The 22,921-nt window shown below is 43.2% G+C and overlaps 1 protein-coding gene across 2 annotated transcripts in view; it reads left to right on the top strand.

Annotated features, from left to right (window-relative positions):
* Positions 1-22,921, top strand: part of LOC129835545 (atrial natriuretic peptide receptor 2) — a 45,418-nt gene that overhangs the window by 5,692 nt on the left and 16,805 nt on the right. For both annotated transcript variants that reach the window (XM_055901224.1, XM_055901225.1), the window contains 4 exons: positions 1,144-1,292; positions 13,635-13,707; positions 15,916-16,060; positions 19,440-19,526. In XM_055901224.1, coding sequence (XP_055757199.1) covers positions 1,144-1,292; positions 13,635-13,707; positions 15,916-16,060; positions 19,440-19,526 — 454 coding nt within the window. The remainder of the gene's footprint in view (positions 1-1,143; positions 1,293-13,634; positions 13,708-15,915; positions 16,061-19,439; positions 19,527-22,921) is intronic.

The raw sequence follows: 22,921 nt of genomic DNA, 5'->3' as shown, positions 1-22,921 counted from the left end.
TCAGGTATCTGTGGAGGGAGATCACTGTCCTGCCTGTTATAGGTAGGTATTCAGGTATCTGTGGAGGGAGCCCACTGTCCTGCCTGTTATAGGTAGGTATTCAGGTATCTGTGGAGGGAGACCACTGTCCTGCCTGTTATAGGTAGGTATTCAGGTATCTGTGGAGGGAGATCACTGTCCTGCCTGTTATAGGTAGGTATTCAGGTATCTGTGGAGGGAGCCCACTGTCCTGCCTGTTATAGGTAGGTATTCAGGTATCTGTGGAGGGAGACCACTGTCCTGTCTGTTATAGGTAGGTATTCAGGTATCTGTGGAGGGAGACCACTGTCCTGCCTGTTATAGGTAGGTATTCAGGTATCTGTGGAGGGAGACCACTGTCCTGTCTGTTATAGGTAGGTATTCAGGTATCTGTGAAGGGAGACCACTGTCCTGTCTGTTATAGGTAGGTATTCAGGTATCTGTGGAGGGAGACCACTGTCCTGTCTGTTATAGGTAGGTATTCAGGTATCTGTGGAGGGAGACCACTGTCCTGTCTGTTATAGGTAGGTATTCAGGTATCTGTGGAGGGAGACCACTGTCCTGTCTGTTATAGGTAGGTATTCAGGTATCTGTGGAGGGAGACCACTGTCCTGTCTGTTATAGGTAGGTATTCAGGTATCTGTGGAGGGAGACCACTGTCCTGTCTGTTATAGGTAGGTATTCAGGTATCTGTGGAGGGAGACCACTGTCCTGTCTGTTATAGGTAGGTATTCAGGTATCTGTGGAGGGAGACCACTGTCCTGCCTGTTATAGGTAGGTATTCAGGTATCTGTGGAGGGAGACCACTGTCCTGTCTGTTATAGGTAGGTATTCAGGTATCTGTGGAGGGAGACCACTGTCCTGTCTGTTATAGGTAGGTATTCAGGTATCTGTGGAGGGAGACCACTGTCCTGTCTGTTATAGGTCTTCTTGCCTCTACAGTGTGTGTGCGTGTGCATGTGTGTGTGTGTGTGTGTGTGTGTGTGTGTGTGTGTGTGTGTGTGTGTGTGTGTGTGTGTGTGTGTGTGTGTGTGTGTGTGTGTGTGTGTGTGTGTGTGTGTGTGTGTGTGTGTGTGTGTGTGTGTGTGTGTGTGTGTGTGTGTAACCTTCTCCTTGCCTCCACAGTGTGTGGTGATGGTGTGTGTGATGAAGTGGAGGAGGTGTGTTCAACCTGCCCAGCTGACTGTGGGGAGTGTCCCATGACGGCTGCTATCAAAGTAGCCATCGGACTTCCTGTTACCATAGTGTTCATTAGCTTCATCATTACAGCCACGGTGAGACGCACACACACACACACACACACACCCACAAACACACTCCTGCATGCACAAACGCACACACACACACACACACACACACACACACACACACACACACACACACACACACACACACACACACACACACACACACACACACACACACACACACACACCACACACACACTCCTGTATGCACAAACACACTCCTGCATGCACACACAGAAGCATGTCATCCACAAGGCTTCCTCCTTCTGTCCAATCCTTCCTCTGTACGGTGTTAGTCTGACGGTAAAGACAGTAAGGGGTGTTAGCCTTGTTACAGAAAAGACAGTCAGGGGTGTTAGCCTGGTGACAGTAAAGACAGTGACAGTCAGGGGTGTTAGCCTGGTGACAGTTAAGGCAGTGAGGGGTGTTAGCCTGGTGACAGTAAAGACAGTGAGGGGTGTTAGCCTGGTGACAGTAAAGACAGTGACAGTCAGGGGTGTTAGCCTGGTGACAGTAAAGACAGTGACAGTCAGGGGTGTTAGCCTGGTGACAGTTAAGGCAGTGAGGGGTGTTAGCCTGGTGACAGTAAAGACAGTGAGGGGTGTTAGCCTGGTGACAGTAAAGACAGTGACAGTCAGGGGTGTTAGCCTGGTGACAGTAAAGACAGTAAGGGGTGTTAGCCTGGTGACAGTAAAGACAGTAAGGGGTGTTAGCCTGGTGACAGTAAAGACAGTAAGGGGTGTTAGCCTGGTGACAGTAAAGACAGTAAGGGGTGTTAGCCTGGTGACAGTAAAGACAGTAAGGGGTGTTAGCCTGGTGACAGTAAAGACAGTAAGGGGTGTTAGCCTGGTGACAGTAAAGACAGTAAGGGGTGTTAGCCTGGTGACAGTTAAGACAGTGACAGTAAGGGGTGTTAGCCTTGTGACAGTAAAGACAGTAAGGGGTGTTAGCCTGGTGACAGTAAAGACAGTAAGGGGTGTTAGCCTTGTGACAGTAAAGGCAGTGACAGTAAGGGGTGTTAGCCTGGTGACAGTAAAGACAGTAAGGGGTGTTAGCCTTGTGACAGTAAAGGCAGTGACAGTGAGGGGTGTTAGCCTTGTGACAGTAAAGACAGTAAGGGGTGTTAGCCTGGTGACAGTAAAGACAGTAAGGGGTGTTAGCCTTGTGACAGTAAAGACAGTAAGGGGTGTTAGCCTTGTGACAGTAAAGGCAGTGAGGGGTGTTAGCCTGGTGACAGTAAAGACAGTGACAGTAAGGGGTGTTAGCCTGGTGACAGTAAAGACAGTAAGGGGTGTTAGCCTTGTGACAGTAAAGACAGTAAGGGGTGTTAGCCTGGTGACAGTAAAGACATTGACAGTAAGGGGTGTTTGCCTTGTGACAGTAAAGACAGTAAGGGGTGTTAGCCTGGTGACAGTAAAGACAGTGACAGTAAGGGGTGTTAGCCTGGTGACAGTAAAGACAGTAAGGGGTGTTAGCCTGGTGACAGTAAAGACAGTGACAGTAAGGGGTGTTAGCCTTGTGACAGTAAAGACAGTAAGGGGTGTTAGCCTGGTGACAGTAAAGACAGTGACAGTAAGGGGTGTTAGCCTGGTGACAGTAAAGACAGTGACAGTAAGGGGTGTTAGCCTTGTGACAGTAAAGACAGTAAGGAGTGTTAGCCTTGTGACAGTAAAGACAGTGACAGTAAGGGGTGTTAGCCTAGTGACAGTAAAGACAGTAAGGGGTGTTTGCCTTGTGACAGTAAAGACAGTAAGGGGTGTTAGCCTTGTGACAGTAAAGACAGTGACAGTAAGGGGTGTTAGCCTGGTGACAGTAAAGACAGTAAGGGGTGTTAGCCTTGTGACAGTAAAGACAGTGACAGTAAGGGGTGTTAGCCTGGTGACAGTAAAGACAGTTAGGGGTGTTAGCCTGGTGACATTAAAGACAGTGAGGGGTGTTAGCCTGGTGACAGTTAAGACAGTAAGGGGTGTTAGCCTGGTGACAGTTAAGACAGTGACAGTAAGGGGTGTTAGCCTTGTGACAGTAAAGACAGTAAGGGGTGTTAGCCTGGTGACAGTAAAGACAGTAAGGGGTGTTAGCCTTGTGACAGTAAAGGCAGTGACAGTAAGGGGTGTTAGCCTGGTGACAGTAAAGACAGTAAGGGGTGTTAGCCTTGTGACAGTAAAGGCAGTGACAGTGAGGGGTGTTAGCCTTGTGACAGTAAAGACAGTAAGGGGTGTTAGCCTGGTGACAGTAAAGACAGTAAGGGTTGTTAGCCTGGTGACAGTAAAGACAGTAAGGGGTGTTAGCCTGGTGACAGTAAAGACAGTGACAGTAAGGGGTGTTTGCCTTGTGACAGTAAAGACAGTAAGGGGTGTTAGCCTGGTGACAGTAAAGACAGTGACAGTAAGGGGTGTTAGCCTGGTGACAGTAAAGACAGTGACAGTAAGGGGTGTTAGCCTTGTGACAGTAAAGACAGTGACAGTAAGGGGTGTTAGCCTGGTGACAGTAAAGACAGTAAGGGGTGTTTTCCTTGTGACAGTAAAGACAGTAAGAGGTGTTAGCCTTGTGACAGTAAAGACAGTGACAGTAAGGGGTGTTAGCCTGGTGACAGTAAAGACAGTAAGGGGTGTTAGCCTTGTGACAGTAAAGACAGTGACAGTAAGGGGTGTTAGCCTGGTGACAGTAAAGACAGTAAGGGGTGTTAGCCTTGTGACAGTAAAGACAGTAAGGGGTGTTAGCCTTGTGACAGTAAAGACAGTGACAGTAAGGGGTGTTAGCCTTGTGACAGTAAAGACAGTCTGGGGTGTTAGCCTTGTGACAATGAAGACAGTGACAGTGAGGGGTGTTAGCCTTGTGACAGTAAAGACAGTAAGGGGTGTTAGCCTGGTGACAGTAAAGACAGTAAGGGGTGTTAGCCTTGTGACAATGAAGACAGTGACAGTAAGGGGTGTTAGCCTTGTGACAGTAAAGACAGTAAGGTCTGTTAGCCTTGTGTCAGTAAAGACAGTGACAGTAAGGGGTGTTAGCCTGGTGACAGTAAAGACAGTAAGGGGTGTTAGCCTGGTGACAGTAAAGACAGTGACAGTAAGGGGTGTTAGCCTGGTGACAGTAAAGACAGTAAGGTGTGTTAGCCTTGTGACAGTAAAGACAGTGACAGTAAGGGGTGTTAGCCTTGTGACAGTAAAGACAGTAAGGGGTGTTTGCCTTGTGACAGTAAAGACAGTAAGGGGTGTTAGCCTTGTGACAGTAAAGACAGTGACAGTAAGGGGTGTTAGCCTTGTGACAATGAAGACAGTGACAGTGAGGAGTGTTAGCCTTGTGACAGTAAAGACAGTAAGGGGTGTTAGCCTGGTGACAGTAAAGACAGTAAGGGGTGTTAGCCTTGTGACAATAAAGACAGTGACAGTGACGGGTGTTAGCCTTGTGACAGTAAAGACACTAAGGGGTGTTAGCCTTGTGACAGTAAAGACGGTAAGGGGTGTTAGCCTGGTGACAGTAAAGACAGTGACAGTAAGGGGTGTTAGCCTTGTGACAGTTAAGACAGTAAGGGGTGTTAGCTTTGTGACAGTTAAGACAGTAAGGGGTGTTAGCCTTGTGACAGTAAAGATCTGGGTCCTTCCACTAATAGAGTTCCTTTTCCGTCTCTTTGGTATTAATTGGTTTTAATTGGTTTTAATTGTTGACCAATATTGAATTTTGAAAAGCCTGTTATATTAAATGAAGTGACCTTTAATATAGACCACATGAATAATTCAATAGGTCAGATTTTTTATATGAATAAAGACTCGCTAAAATGCAAATATTAATTATTTTGACTTGTCCCTCCTTCCTTCTCGGAAGAGTTTAACCCAAAACGTTTTCACTATCATTGCAAAGCCCTGCACTCTTAGAAACAAATCAGCTACAGTGCCTTCAGATCTTTACAACCTGAATAAAAACATCACAAAAAACTGTTTGACATTTTTTGCAAATTTATTGACAATTAAATACCCTGAGTAAATACATATTATAATCACCTTGGGCAGCTGTGAGTTTTTCTGGGTAAGTATCTAAGAGCTTTGCACACCTGCACTGTACAATATTTTGCACTATTCCTTTTCAAATTTTTCAAGCTCTATCAAGTTGGCTGTTGATAATTGCTAGACAGCCATTTACAGGTCTTGCCATAGATTTTCAAATAGATTTAAGTAGATTTAAGTCCAAACTGTGACTAGGCCACTCAGGAACGTTCACTGTCTTCTTGGTAATCAACTCCAGTGTAGATGTGGCCTTGTCTTTTAGGTTATTGTCCTGCTGAAAGGTGAATTTGTCTCCCAGTGTCTGTTGGAAAGCAAACTGAACCAGGGTTTCCTCTAGAATGTTGCCTGTGCTTAGCTCTTTTTATCCCCCCAAAACTCCCTAGTCATTGCCGATGACAAGCATACCCATAACATGATGCAGCCACCACCATGCTTGGAAATATGAAGTGTTTTACTCAGTGATGTTTTTGTGTCGGTTTTGCCCCAAACATAACGGTTAATTTCTTTACCACATTTTTTGCAGTTTTACTTTAGTGCCTTATTGCAAACAGGATGCATGTTTTGGAATATTTGTATTCTGCCCAGGCTTCCTTCTGTTCACTTTGTCATTTAGGCTAGTATTGTGGAGTAACTACAATGTTGTTGATCCATCCTCAGTTTTCTCCTATCACAGAACATTAAACTCTGTAACTGTTTGAAAGTCCCCATTGTTCTCATGGTGAAATCCCTGAGAGGTTTCCTTCCTCTCCAGCAACTGAGTTAGGAAGGACACCTGTATCTTTGTCGTGACTGAGTGTATTGAAACACCATCCAAAGTGTAATTAATAACTTCACCATGCTCAAAGGGATATTCAATATCTGTTTTTTATTTTTACCCATCTACCAATGGGTGCCCTTCTTTGTGAGGCATTAGAAAACCTCCCTGGTCTTTGTGGTTGAATCTGTGTTTGAAATTCACTGCTTGACTGAGGGACCTTACAGCTAATTGTATGTACAGAGATGAGGTAGTCATAAAAAATCATTTTGAACTCTATTACAATTTATTATGTGACTTGTTAAGAACATTTTTACTCCTGAACTTATTTAGTTGAGGGGTTGAGTACTTATTGACTCAAGACATTTCAATTTTCATTTTTATTTTGTAAAAATGTCTAGAAACATAATTCCACGTTGACATATAGGCCAGTGACACAAAATCTCAGCTTAATGCATTTTAAAAACAACAAATGTCAAGGGTTGTGAATACTTTCTGAAGGCACTGTATCTTGTAGTTTTCTGCAGCTTTCACCCCACATTTTTCCTATTTTGTTGCCTTATAACCTGGAATTAAAATAGACTTTTGGGGGGGTTTGGATCATTTGATTTACACAACATGGCTGCCAAAATATTTTTTTATTGTGAATCAAACAAGAAATAACAGAAAACTTGAGTGTGCATAACTATTCATCCCCCCAAAGTCAATACTTTGTAGACCTTTTACAACAATGACAGCTGCAAGTCTCTTGGGGTATGTCTCTATAAGCTTGGCACATCTAGCCACTGGGATTTTAGCCCATTCTTCAAGGCAAAACTGCTCCAGCTCCTTCAAATTGGATGGGTTTCTGCTGGTGTACAGCAATCTTTAAGTCATAACACAGATTCTCAATTGGATTAAGGTCTGGGCTTTGACTAGGCCATTCCAAGACATTTAAATGTTTCCTCTTAAACCACTTGAGTGTTGCTTTAGCAGTATGCTTAGGGTCATTGTCCTGCTGGAAGGTGAACCTCCGTCCCAGTCTCAAATCTCTAGAAGACTGAAACAGGTTTCCCTCAAGAATTTCCCTGTATTTAGCGCCATCCATCATTCCTTCAATTCTGACCAGTTTCCCAGTCCCTGCCGATGAAAAACATCCCCACAGCATGATGCTGCCACCACCATGCTTCACTGTGAGGATGGTGTTCTCAGGGTGATGAGAGGTGTTGGGTTTGTGCCAGACATAGCGTTTTCCTTGGCCAAAAATATCAATTTTAGTCTCAAATGACCAGAGTACCTTCTTCCATATGTTTGGGGAGTCTCCCACATGCATTTTGGCGAAAACCAAATGTGTTTGCTTATTATTTTTTTTAAGTAATGGATTTTTTCTGGCCACTCTTCCGTAAAACCTAGCTCTGGGGAGTGTACAGTTTAAAGTGGTCCTATGGACAGATACTCCAATCTCAACTGTGGGGCTTTGCAGATTCTTCAGGGTTACCTTTGGTCTCTTTGTTGCCTCTCTGATTAATGCCCTCCTTTCCTGGTCCGTGAGTTTTTGTGGGCGGCCCTCTCTTGGCAGGTTTGTTGTGGTGCCATATTCTTTCCGTTTTTAATAATGGATTTAATGGTGCTCCGTGAGATGTTCAAAGTTTTAGATATTTTTTTACAACCCAACCCTGATCTGTACTTCTCCACAACTTTGTCCCTGACCTGTTTGGAGAGCTCCTTGGTCTTCATGGTGCCGCTTGCTTGGTGGTGCCCCTTGCTTAGTGGTGTTGCAGACTCTGGGGCCTTTCAGAGCATGTGTATATATACTGAGATCATGTGACACTTAGATTGCACACAGGTGGACTTTATTTAATTAATTATGTGACTTCTGTGTAACGGTAATCCTCCTCCTCTTCATCAGAAGAGGAGGAGTATTGAGGGAACCAAGGCGCAGCGTAGTGAAATGACATAATTTATTAAAGAAAACACGAACTTGACTAAACTAACAAAAACAACAAACGGTGTAGACAGACCTAGACGACGAACTTACATAAAACAAGAAGAACGCACGAATAGGAAACATAGGCTACACAAATCGAACAAACCGTAAACAGTCCCGTATGGTGCAAACATATACACAGACACAGGAGACAATCACCCACAACGAACACTGTGAAAACGCCTACCTAAATATGACTCTTAATTAGAGGAACGCCAAACACCTGCCTCTAATTAAGAGCCATACCAGGCAACCCATAAACCAACACAGAAACAGAAAACAGAGAATGCCCACCCAAACTCACGTCCTGACCAACTAACACATATAACAAACTAACAGAAATAGGTCAGGAACGTGACATTCTGAAGGTAATTGGATGCACCAGATCTTATTTAGGGGCTTCATAGCAAAGGGGGTGAATACATATGCACACACCACTGTTTTTTTTATTTAACTTTTTATTTTTTCATTTCACTTCACCAATTTTGACTATTTTGTATGTCCATTACATGAAATCCACATTAAAATCTATTTAAATTACAGGTTATAATGCAACACAATAGGAAAAACGCCGAGGGGGATGAATACTTTTACAAGGCACTGTAGAATCTTAAAGGGTTCTTCGGCTGTCCCTTAGGATAATATAGCTGTTCTCCTATGGAACCCTTTTTTCTAAGAGTGTAGTTATTTTGTTTATTTGACAAAGTAATTTCTAATATTTATTTAATGTGATTAGTGATTCATTTAAATCTGTTCCTCATTTAAAAGGTCAACCCTGTTCCATGACCTGAACACTCCATTTAATGTTAAATAAAGGTTAAATAAACAAATAAACAAATATTAAAATATGGTGAAACTATTCATTGTTTATATCATTTTTATAAAAGAAACATTGAATATTTTATAGTCAAATAGTAAAAGATATAATATATAAATATATAAAAGCAGGTGAGCTGGTTCTTTTAAACCGTTACCTGGTGTTTTGTTTGTTTTGGAAAACTGAGTGGGTCGAACACGTACCTAGATAGACGGGCTAGAAATGTTTTTAACAATTAACATATATTTTTATGTACACAACAAGCTTCCACTTCCCTTGTCACAAGGGGATTCGTGGTTTATTTTTAAGATGAGATTGTCAACCCCTAATAAGGCCGCATGCTTCCCAGCCCAAACACTTCGGAACACTTCGGAACAAGACATTTTGTGACTTTTGTCAGCAAGGGTTCTTTCGAATATTCAGGCACACAAAATATTTTCTCAAGGCAAGCCGAAGTCTACACCCCCTCGTCGGCGATTGGTCAGCAGATTCTTCAATTAAGTGCCTGTTGTAAAATTGTGCGACTAAGATTTCCTCTGCAAAAACATTAAAATTAATGACAGATTTCTTGAGTTATCTTAGATTAATTCAGACTACTTTGAGGAAGTGTTTTCTGGCTACTGCGTCTCAAAATGGACAAACAGTACAATTGCCATCTGATTTGCTGCCTCAGAACATGAAATAGACTGCCTGTCGTTCTGTCTTGTGTTTGCAATACAGTTACAACAGACAACAATGTTCATACCAACATGTTGATCATGTATTTTGTGTACAACATGAAAGCTGCATGTAGGCTAACACCCCTCCTGAAAAAAGAACATGAACTCGCACCAGAGGCATGTAATTTATAGTTTGAACATGTTGACCAGATCTTTAATGTACAACATGAATTTCCCCCAATGTCAATGAGGGGGAAATGGGAACACTGAGCAGAAACTACGTAGGCAGCAGAGTGGACAGCAGCAGAGGGGACAGCAGCAGAGTAGGAAGCAGCAGCAGGGTGGACAGCAGCAGAGGGAACAGCAGCAGAGGGAACAGCAGCAGAGGGAACAGCAGCAGAGGGAACAGCAGCAGAGTGGACAGCAGCAGAGGGAACAGCAGCAGAGTGGGCAGCAGCAGAGGGGACAGCAGCAGAGTGGACAGCAGCAGAGGGGACAGCAGCAGAGGGGACAGCAGCAGAGGGAACAGCAGCAGAGTGGGAAGCAGCAGAGTGTACAGCAGCAGAGTGAACAGCAGCAGAGGGAACAGCAGCAGAGTGGGCAGCAGCAGAGGGGACAGCAGCAGAGTAGGAAGCAGCAGAGGGGACAGCAGCAGAGTGAACAGCAGCAGAGGGAACAGCAGCAGAGTGGGCAGCAGCAGAGGGGACAGCAGCAGAGTAGGAAGCAGCAGAGTGTACAGCAGCAGAGTGAACAGCAGCAGAGGGAACAGCAGCAGAGTGGGCAGCAGCAGAGGGGACAGCAGCAGAGTAGGAAGCAGCAGAGTGGACAGCAGCAGAGTGGGAAGCAGCAGAGTGTACAGCAGCAGAGTGGGAAGCAGCAGAGTAGGAAGCAGCAGATTTGGTGGCAGCAGCAGAGTGGGAGCAGATGGGACAGCAGAGTGGAGGACAGCAGAGTGGACAGGAGAGTGGAAAGTAGAGTGAACAGCATAGTGGACAACAGAGTGGACAGCCGAGTGGACAGCCGAGTGGGAAGTTGAGTGAACAACAGAGTGGGCAGCAGAGTGGGCAGCCGAGTGGGCAGCCGAGTGAGCAGCATAGTGAACAACAGAGTGGACAGCCGAGTGGGAAGTAGAGTGGGAAGTAGAGTGAACAGTAGAGTGGACAGCAGAGTGGGCAGCAGAGTGGACAGCAGAGTGGGAAGTAGAGTGAACAGTAGAGTGAACAGTAGAGTGAACAGTAGAGTGGACAGCAGAGTGGGAAGTAGAGTGAACAACAGAGTGGACAGTAGAGTGGACAGCAGAGTGGACAGTAGAGTGGACAGTAGAGTGAACAGTAGAGTGAACAGTAGAGTGAACAGTAGAGTGGACAGTAGAGTGGACAGCAGAGTGGACAGCAGAGTGAACAGTAGAGTGGACAGTAGAGTGGACAGTAGAGTGAACAGTAGAGTGGGCAGCAGAGTGAACAGTAGAGTGGACAGTAGAGTGGAGAGTAGAGTGAACAGTAGAGTGGGCAGCAGAGTGGACAGTAGAGTGGACAGTAGAGTGAACAGTAGAGTGGACAGCAGAGTGGACAGTAGAGTGAACAGCAGAGTGGACAGTAGAGTGGGCAGCAGAGTGGACAGTAGAGTGAACAGTAGAGTGAACAGTAGAGTGAACAGTAGAGTGAACAGTAGAGTGGGCAGCAGAGTGGACAGTAGAGTGAACAGTAGAGTGGGCAGCAGAGTGGACAGTAGAGTGGACAGTAGAGTGAACAGTAGAGTGGACAGCAGAGTGGACAGTAGAGTGAACAGCAGAGTGGACAGTAGAGTGGGCAGCAGAGTGGACAGTAGAGTGAACAGTAGAGTGAACAGTAGAGTGAACAGTAGAGTGGACAGCAGAGTGGACAGCAGAGTGAACAGCAGAGTGGACAGTAGAGTGAACAGTAGAGTGAACAGTAGAGTGGACAGTAGAGTGAACAGTAGAGTGAACAGTAGAGTGAACAGCAGAGTGGACAGTAGAGTGAACAGCAGAGTGGACAGCAGAGTGGACAGTAGAGTGAACAGCAGAGTGGACAGTAGAGTGAACAGTAGAGTGAACAGTAGAGTGAACAGCAGAGTGGACAGCAGAGTGAACAGCAGAGTGAACAGTAGAGTGAACAGCAGAGTGGACAGCAGAGTGGACAGCAGAGTGGACAGCAGAGTGAACAGCAGAGTGGACAGTAGAGTGAACAGTAGAGTGAACAGTAGAGTGAACAGCAGAGTGGACAGCAGAGTGGACAGTAGAGTGGACAGTAGAGTGGACAGTAGAGTGAACAGTAGAGTGGACAGCAGAGTGGACAGCCGAGTGAGCAGCATAGTGAACAACAGAGTGGACAGCCGAGTGGGAAGTAGAGTGGGAAGTAGAGTGAACAGTAGAGTGGACAACAGAGTGGACAGCCGAGTGGGAAGTAGAGTGGGAAGTAGAGTGAACAGTAGAGTGGACAACAGAGTGGACAGCAGAGTGGGAAGTAGAGTGGGAAGTAGAGTGAACAACAGAGTGGACAGTAGAGTGGGCAGCAGAGTGGACAGCAGAGTGGACAGCAGAGTGGACAGCGGAGTGGGCAGCGGAGTGGGCAGCAGAGTGGGCAGTAGAGTGGGCAGTAGAGTGGGCAGTAGAGTGGACAGTAGAGTGGACAGTAGAGTGAACAGCAGAGTGGACAGCAGAGTGGGCAGCAGAGTGGGCAGCAGAGTGGACAGCAGAGTGAACAGTAGAGTGAACAGTAGAGTGAACAGTAGAGTGAACAGTAGAGTGAACAGCAGAGTGGACAGCAGAGTGGACAGCAGAGTGGACAGCAGAGTGGGCAGCAGAGTGGGCAGCAGAGTGAACAGTAGAGTGGACAGCAGAGTGGGCAGCAGAGTGAACAGTAGAGTGGACAGCAGAGTGGACAGCAGAGTGGACAGCAGAGTGGACAGCAGAGTGAACAGTAGAGTGGACAGCAGAGTGAACAGTAGAGTGAACAGCAGAGTGGACAGCAGAGTGGACAGCAGAGTGGACAGCAGAGTGGACAGCAGAGTGGGCAGCAGAGTGGGCAGCAGAGTGGACAGCAGAGTGGGAAGTAGAGTGAACAGCAGAGTGGGCAGCAGAGTGGGCAGTAGAGTGAACAGTAGAGTGGGCAGCAGAGTGGACAGCAGAGTGGACAGCAGAGTGGGCAGCAGAGTGGGCAGCAGAGTGAACAGTAGAGTGGACAGCAGAGTGGACAGCAGAGTGGACAGCAGAGTGGGCAGCAGAGTGGGCAGCAGAGTGGACAGTAGAGTGGACAGTAGAGTGAACAGTAGAGTGGACAGTAGAGTGAACAGTAGAGTGAACAGTAGAGTGAACAGCAGAGTGGACAGCAGAGTGGGCAGCAGAGTGGACAGTAGAGTGGACAGTAGAGTGGACAGTAGAGTGGACAGCAGAGTGGACAGCAGCTACGTTAAAAAAAATCCTACCACTCCGTTACTTTAACAGTCACCTACTATAATATTCATTTATTTATTTACAATAGTATTTTTTTATTTATGTATTATAGTATTAATTTATTCATGTATTTATTTATTTACAATAGTATTTATTTATTTATTTATTTTATATTGTATTTATTTATTTATTTACTATAGTATTTATTTATTTATGTATTATAGTATTAACTTCTTAATTTATTAATTTATTTACAATAGTATTTATTTATTTATTTACTATAGTATTTATATATTTATTCATTTATAATAGTATTTATTTATTTATGTATTATAGTATTCATTTATTCATTTATTTATTTATTTACACAATAGTATTTATTTATACAATTATTTATTTATTTATTTATTTACTATAGTATTAATTAATTAATTAATTCATTAATTTATTTACAATAGTATTTATCTATTCATTTATTTATTGACTATCGTATTTATTTATTTATTCTCTTGTCATCGGAAAAATATTTTTTTTGAACATTAGTTGAACATTAAGTGAAATCAAACATTGTTTTTTTCTTCTTTCAAATTACACTGAACTGAATACACACACACACACACACACACACACACACACACACACACACACACACACACACACACACACACACACACACACACACACACACACACACACACACACACACACACAAACACAGTAAAGCTAACGTTGTTGTGTGTACTCATCTCTTTTTCTTCAGTGGTTTAAATACCAGAAACAGAAGATGCTTTGGGATGAGAGCTGGATCATTGACTTCAGGCAGATCAAACATGGTACTGCTATACTATTCTATATCAGGCAGATCCAACATGGTACTGCTATAATATATATCAGGCAGATCAAACATGGTACTGCTATAATATATATCAGGCAGATCAAACATGGTACTGCTATAATATATATCAGGCAGATCAAACATGGTACTGCTATAATATATATCAGGCAGATCAAACATGGTACTGCTATAATATATATCAGGCAGATCAAACATGGTACTGCTATAATATATATCAGGCAGATCAAACATGGTACTGCTATAATATATATCAGGCAGATCAAACATGGTACTGCTATACTATTCTATATCAGGCAGATCAAACATGGTACTGCTATAATATATATCAGGCTGATCAAACATGGTACTGCTATAATATATATCAGGCAGATCAAACATGGTACTGCTATACTATTCTATATCAGGCAGATCAAACATGGTACTGCTATACTATTCTATATCAGGCAGATCAAACATGGTACTGCTATAATATATAATATATATCAGGCAGATCAAACCTGGTACTGCTATAATATATATCAGGCAGATCAAACATGGTACTGCTATAATATATATCAGGCAGATCAAACATGGTACTGCTATAATATATATCAGGCAGATCAAACATGGTACTGCTATAATATATATCAGGCTGATCAAACATGGTACTAATATAATATATATCAGGCAGATCAAACATGGTACTGCTATAATATATATCAGGCAGATCAAACATGGTACTGCTATAATATATATCAGGCAGATCAAACATGGTACTGCTATAATATATATCAGGCAGATCAAACATGGTACTGCTATACTATTCTATATCAGGCAGATCAAACATGGTACTGCTATAATATATATCAGGCAGATCAAACATGGTACTGCTATAATATATATCAGGCAGATCAAACATGGTACTGCTATAATATATATCAGGCAGATCAAACATGGTACTGCTATAATATATATCAGGCAGATCAAACATGGTACTGCTATAATATATATCAGGCAGATCAAACATGGTACTGCTATAATATATATCAGGCAGATCAAACATGGTACTGCTATAATATATATCAGGCAGATCAAACATGGTACTGCTATACTATTCTATATCAGGCAGATCAAACATGGTACTGCTATAATATATATCAGGCTGATCAAACATGGTACTGCTATAATATATATCAGGCAGATCAAACATGGTACTGCTATAATATATATCAGGCAGATCAAACATGGTACTGCTATAATATATATCAGGCAGATCAAACATGGTACTGCTATAGTATATATCAGGCAGATCAAACATGGTACTGCTATAATATATATCAGGCAGATAAAACATGGTACTGCTATAATATATATCAGGCAGATCAAACCTGGTACTGCTATAATATATATCAGGCAGATAAAACATGGTACTGCTATAATATATATCAGGCAGATCAAACCTGGTACTGCTATAATATATATCAGGCAGATCAAACCTGGTACTGCTATAATATATATCACGCAGATCAAACATGGTACTGCTATAATATATATCAGGCAGATCAAACATGGTACTGCTATAATATATATCAGGCAGATCAAACCTGGTACTGCTATACTATTCTATATGTGTCAAACAGATATTAAAACTCATCTGTCTTTTTCTAGTTGTTATTTATGTTGATTATATTCTAACACTGCAACCCTCCCTCCCCTCTTCCTCCCTCCCCTCTTCTCTCTCCCTCCCTCCCTCCCTCCCTGCACTCTCCCTCCCTTCCTCCCTCCCCTCTTCCTCCCTCCCTCCCTCCACTCTCTTCTCTCCCTCCCTCCCTCCCTCCCTGCACTCTCCCTCCCTCCCTCCCTCCGCTCTCCCTCCCTCCCTCCACTCTCTTCTCTCTCTCCCTCCCTCCCTGCACTCTCCCTCCCTCCCTCCGCTCTCCCTCCCTCCACTTTCTTCTCTCTCTCCCTCCCTCCCTCCACTTTCTTCTCTCTCCCTCCCTCCCTCCATTCTCATGTCCCTCCCTCCCTCCCTCCCTCCCTCCCTCCCTCCCTCCCTCCCTCCCTACCCTCTCTCTCTCTCTCCCTCCCTCCCTCAACTCTTTTCCCTCCCTCCCTCTCTCCCCTCTCTCTCTCCTCCCTACCTCCATTCTATTTCTCTCCTCCCCCCCCTCCTCCCCTCTCTTCTCTCTCCTCCTCCCCCCCCCAGACCAGATAGCCAGGACTACTATGGGCAGTATCCTGTCTGCCCCTATTGCTAACAGTGATTCCAACGCCAGCTGTGTCACTGCTCTCAGCTCCTGCACAACCCAGGCTAACTCACGCAAACAACTGTTCACACACACCGGGATATAGTGAGTGTTTCTGAAACACACACAGACACACACACACCGGGAAACACACACACACACCGGGATATAGTGAGTGTTTCTGAAACACACACAGACACACACACACCGGGATATAGTGAGTGTTTCTGAAACACACACAGACACACACACACCGGGATATAGTGAGTGTCTCTGTAACACACACAGACACACACACACCGGGACACAGTGAGTGTCTCTGTAACACACACACACCGGGAAACACACAGACACCGGGACAGAGTGAGTTTTTGAAACACACACCAGGACACAGTGAGAGTCTCTGAAACACACACAGACACACAGGCAGACAGACACACAGACAGACAGACAGACAGACAGACAGACAGACAGACAGACAGACAGACAGACATTGGTAGTATTTGTATATATTGGTTGTATTTGTACATGTTGGTAGTATTATACATATTGGTAGTATTGTATATATTGGTAGTATTGTATATATTGGTAGTATTTGTATATATTGGTAGTATTTGTTTATATTGGTAGTATTTGTATATACTGGTAGTATTTGTATATATTGGTAGTATTATACATATTGGTAGTATTGTATATATTGGTAGTATTTGTATATATTGGTAGTATTTGTATATATTGGTAGTATAGTATATATTAGTAGCATTTGGCATATATGTGTAGTATTTGTATATATTGGTAGTATTGTATATATTGGTAGTATGTGTATATATTAGACGTATGTGTATGTATTGGTAGTATTGTATATATTGGCAGTATTGTACATAGTGGTAGTATTGTATATATTGGTAGGATTGGTAGTATTGGTAGGATTGTATATATTGGTAGTATTGTATGTATTAGTGGTATTGTATGTATTGGTAGTACTGTAGATATTGGCAGTATTGTATATATTGGTAGAATTGTATATATTGGTAGTATTTGTATATATTGGTAGTATTTGTATATATTGGTAGTATTGTATATATTGGTAGCATTGTATATATTGGCAGCATTGTATATATTGGTAGTATTGTATATATTGGTAGTATTGTATGCATTGGTAGTATTGTATATACTGGTAGTATTGTATTTATTGGCAGTAGTGTATGCATTGGTAGTATTGCATATATTGTTAGTATTGTATATATTGGAAGTATTTGTATGTATTAGTAGTATTGTATATATTGGTAGCAGCTGTATATGTTGGTAGTATTTGTATATATTGGTAGTATTGTATATATTGGTAGTATTTGTATATCTTGGTAGTATTGTGTATATTGGTAGTATTTGTATATATTGGTAATATTTGTATATATTGGTAGTATTGTATATATTGGTAGTATTTGTATATATTGGTAGTATGTATATATTGGTAGTATTTGTATATATTGGTAGTATTGTATATATTGGTAATATTTGTATATATTGGTAGTATTGTATATATTGGTAGTATTTGTGTATATTGGTAGTATGTATATATTGGTAGTATTTGTATATATTGGTAGTATTGTATATATTGGTAGTATTTGTATATATTGGTAGTATTGTATATATTGGTAGTATTTGTATCCTATAATCATTAGTAGTTCTTACATCTCGTCTCTGTTAATGTATAGATGATCCTCCTATTGAAAACTCTTAAGGATCTCTACAGATCGGTGTCCCACCCACGGGACAGTTGAGCTAATGTAGGCTAATGCAATTAGCATGAGGTTGTAAGTAACAAGAACATTTCCCAGAACATAGACATATCTGATATTGGCAGAAAGCTTAAATTCTTGTTAATCTAACTGCTCTGTGCAATTTACAGTAGCTATTACAGTGAAAAAATACCATGCTATTGTTTGAGGAGAGTGCACAACTTTGAATATGAAAAGTTATTAATAAACAAATTAGGCACATTTGGTCAGTCTTGATAAAACATTTTGAACAGAAATACAATGGTTCATTGGATCAGTCTAAATTTTTGCACATACACTGCTGCCATCTAGTGTCCAAAATCTAAATTGCGCCTGGGCTTGAATAATACATAATGGCCTTTCTCTTGCATTTCAAAGATGATGGTACAAAAAAAATACAAAAGAACGGTTGTTTTTTTCTTTGTATTATCTTTTACCAGATCTATTGTGTTAAATTCTACTACATTCCTTTCACATTTCCACAAACGTCAAAGTGTTTCCTTTCAAATGGTATCAAGAATATGCATATCCTTGCTTCAGGTCGTGAGTTACAGGCAGTTAGATTTAGGTATGTCATTTTAGGTGAACATTTTTAAAAGGGGCACATTCTTAGGTTATATAGTATACCTGTTGATTCTATAGTATACCTGTTGATTCAATAGTATACCTGTTGATCCTATAGTATACCTGTTGGTTCTATAGTATACCTGTTGGTTCTATAGTATACCTGTTGCTTCTATAGTATAACTGTTGATTCTATAGTATACCTGTTGATTCTATAGTATACCTGTTGCTCCTATAGTATACCTGTTGATTCTATAGTATACCTGTTGATTCTATAGTATACCTGTTGATTCTATAGTATACCTGTTGGTTCTATAGTATACCTGTTGATTCTACAGTATACCTTTTGATTCTATAGTATACCTGTTTATCCTATAGTATACCTGTTGATTCTATAGTATACCTGTTGATTCTATAGTATACCTGTTGGTTCTATGGTATACCTGTTGATTCTATGGTATACCTGTTGATTCTATAGAATATCTTTTGATTCTATAGTATACCTGTTGATTCTATAGTATACCTGTTGATTCTATAGTATACCTGTTGATTATAGAGTATATATTTTGATTCTATAGTATACCTGTTGATTCTATAGTATACCTGTTGATTCTATAGTATACCTGTTGATTCTATAGTATATCTTTTGATTCTATAGTATACCTGTTGATTCTATAGTATACCTGTTGATTCTATAGTATACCTGTTGATTCTATAGTATATCTTTTGATTCTATAGTATACCTGTTGATTCTATAGTATACCTGTTGATTCTATAGTATATCTTTTGATTCTATAGTATACCTGTTGATTCTATAGTATATATTTTGATTCTATAGTATACCTGTTGATTCTATAGTATACCTGTTGATTCTATAGTATACCTGTTGATTCTATAGTATATCTTTTGATTCTATAGTATACCTGTTGATTCTATAGTATATATTTTGATTCTATAGTATACCTGTTGATTCTATAGTATACCTGTTGATTCTATAGTATACCTGTTGATTCTATAGTATACCTGTTGATTCTATAGTATATCTTTTGATTCTATAGTATACCTGTTGATTCTATAGTCTACCTGTTGGTTCTACAGTATACCTGTTGATCGTATAGTAAACCTGTTGATCTATCCTCTAGTGATGGAAGGACGGTGGCCATCAAGCGGATTCAGACCAAGACCTTTTCTCTGTCCAAGACCATCAGACGAGAGGTCAAGCAAGTCAGGTGGGGACAATAGAGGTCAACAAGTCAGGTGGGGACAATAGAGGTCAACAAGTCAGGTGGGGACAATAGAGGTCAACATGTCAGGTGGGGACAATAGAGGTCAACAAGTCAGGTGGGGACAATAGAGGTCAACAGGTCAGGTGGGGACAATAGAGGTAAACAGGTCAGGGGGGACAATAGAGGTCAACAGGTCAGGGGGGGACAATAGAGGTCAACAAGGCAGGTGGGGACAATAGAGTTCAACATGTCAGGTGGGGACAATAGAGGTCAACATGTCAGGTGGGGACAATAGAGGTCAACAAGGCAGGTGGGGACAATAGAGGTCAACATGTCAGGTGGGGACAATAGAGGTCAACAAGGCAGGTGGGGACAATAGAGGTCAACAAGTCAACATGTCAGGTGGGGACAATAGAGGTCAACAGGTCAAGTGGGGACAATAGAGGTCAACATGTCAGGTGGGGACAATAGAGGTCAACAGGTCAGGTGGGGACAATAGAGGTCAACAAGTCAGGTGGGGACAATAGAGGTCAACATGTCAGGTGGGGACAATAGAGGTCAACAGGTCAGGGGGGGACAATAGAGGTCAACAGGTCAGGGGGGGACAATAGAGGTCAACAGGTCAGGGGGGGACAATAGAGGTCAACAGGTCAGGGGGGACAATAGAGGTCAACAGGTCAGGTGGGGACAATAGAGGTCAACAAGGCAGGTGGGGACAATAGAGGTCAACATGTCAGGTGGGGACAATAGAGGTCAACAAGGCAGGTGGGGACAATAGAGGTCAACAAGTCAACATGTCAGGTGGGGACAATAGAGGTCAACAGGTCAAGTGGGGACAATAGAGGTCAACATGTCAGGTGGGGACAATAGAGGTCAACAGGTCAGGTGGGGACAATAGAGGTCAACAAGTCAGGTGGGGACAATAGAGGTCAACATGTCAGGTGGGGACAATAGAGGTCAACAGGTCAGGGGGGGACAATAGAGGTCAACAGGTCAGGGGGGGACAATAGAGGTCAACAGGTCAGGGGGGGACAATAGAGGTCAACAGGTCAGGGGGGACAATAGAGGTCAACAGGTCAGGGGGGACAATAGAGGTCAACAAGGCAGGTGGGGACAATAGAGGTCAACAAGTCAACATGTCAGGTGGGGACAATAGAGGTCAACAGGTCAAGTGGGGACAATAGAGGTCAACATGTCAGGTGGGGACAATAGAGGTCAACAAGTCAACATGTCAGGTGGGGACAATAGAGGTCAACAGGTCAGGTGGGGATAATAGAGGTCAACAGGTCAGGTGGGGACAATAGAGGTCAACATGTCAGGTGGGGACAATAGAGGTCAACATGTCAGGTGGGGACAATAGAGGTCAACATGTCAGGTGGGGACAATAGAGGTCAACAAGGCAGGTGGGGACAATAGAGGTCAACATGTCAGGTGGGGACAATAGAGGTCAACATGTCAGGTGGGGACAATAGAGGTCAACAAGGCAGGTGGGGACAATAGAGGTCAACAAGTCAACATGTCAGGTGGGGACAATAGAGGTCAACAGGTCAAGTGGGGACAATAGAGGTCAACATGTCAGGTGGGGACAATAGAGGTCAACAGGTCAGGTGGGGACAATAGAGGTCAACAAGTCAGGTGGGGACAATAGAGGTCAACATGTCAGGTGGGGACAATAGAGGTCAACAAGTCAGGTGGGGACAATAGAGGTCAACAAGTCAGGTGGGGACAATAGAGGTCAACAAGTCAGGTTGGGACAATAGAGGTCAACAAGTCAGGTGGGGACAATAGAGGTCAACAAGTCAGGTGGGGACAATAGAGGTCAACAAGGCAGGTGGGGACAATAGAGGTCAACAAGTCAGGTGGGGACAATAGAGGTCAACAAGTCAGGTGGGGACAATAGAGGTCAACATGTCAGGTGGGGACAATAGAGGTCATCAAGTCAACATGTCAGGTGGGGACAATAGAGGTCAACAGGTCAGGTGGGGACAATAGAGGTCAACAGGTCAGGTGGGGACAATAGAGGTCAACAAGTCAGGTGGGGACAATAGAGGTCAACATGTCAGGTGGGGACAATAGAGGTCAACAGGTCAGGTGGGGACAATAGAGGTCAACAAGGCAGGTGGCAACAATAGAGGTCAACAAGGCAGGTTGGGACAATAGAGGTCAACAAGTCAGGTGGGGACAATAGAGGTCAACATGTCAGGTGGGGACAATAGAGGTCAACAAGTCAGGTGGGGACAATAGAGGTCAACATGTCAACAAGTCAGGTGGCAACAATAGAGGTCAACAAGGCAGGTGGGGACAATAGAGGTCAACAAGTCAACAAGTCAGGTGGGGACAATAGAGGTCAACAAGGCAGGTGGCAACAATAGAGGTCAACAAGTCAGGTGGGGACAATAGAGGTCAACATGTCAGGTGGGGACAAAAGAGGTCAACAAGGCAGGTGGCAACAATAGAGGTCAACAAGTCAGGTGGGGACAATAGAGATCAACATGTCAGGTGGGGACAATAGAGGTCAACATGTCAGGTGGGGACAATAGAGGTCAACAAGGCAGGTGGGGACAATAGAGGTCAACATGTCAGGTGGGGACAATAGAGGTCAACAGGTCAGGTGGGGACAATAGAGGTCAACAGGTCAGGTGGGGACAATAGAGGTCAACAAGTCAACAAGTCAGGTGGCAACAATAGAGGTCAACAAGTCAGGTGGGGACAATAGAGGTCAACAAGTCAGGTGGGGACAATAGAGGTCAACAGGTCAGGTGGGGACAATAGAGGTCAACAAGTCAGGTGGGGACAATAGAGGTCAACATGTCAGGTGGGGACAATAGAGGTCAACATGTCAGGTGGGGACAATAGAGGTCAACAAGGCAGGTGGGGACAATAGAGGTCAACAGGTCAGGTGGGGACAATAGAGGTCAACAAGTCAACAAGTCAGGTGGCAACAATAGAGGTCAACAAGTCAGGTGGGGACAATAGAGGTCAACAAGTCAGGTGGGGACAATAGAGGTCAACAGGTCAGGTGGGGACAATAGAGGTCAACATGTCAGGTGGGGACAATAGAGGTCAACAAGTCAGGTGGGGACAATAGAGGTCAACAAGTCAGGTGGGGACAATAGAGGTCAACATGTCAGGTGGGGACAATAGAGGTCAACAAGTCAGGTGGGGACAATAGAGGTCAACATGTCAGGTGGGGACAATAGAGGTCAACAAGGCAGGTGGGGACAATAGAGGTCAACAAGTCAGGTGGGGACAATAGAGGTCAACATGTCAGGTGGGGACAATAGAGGTCAACAAGTCAGGTGGGGACAATAGAGTTCAACAAGGCAGGTGGGGACAATAGAGGTCAACAAGTCAGGTGGGGACAATAGAGGTCAACAAGTCAGGTGGGGACAATAGAG

The sequence above is a fragment of the Salvelinus fontinalis genome, chromosome 36 (assembly GCF_029448725.1).
Source record: "Salvelinus fontinalis isolate EN_2023a chromosome 36, ASM2944872v1, whole genome shotgun sequence".
NCBI lineage: Eukaryota > Metazoa > Chordata > Actinopteri > Salmoniformes > Salmonidae > Salvelinus > Salvelinus fontinalis.
Note: the sequence above shows the minus strand (reverse complement) of the source record. Positions and strands in the feature narration are given on the sequence as shown.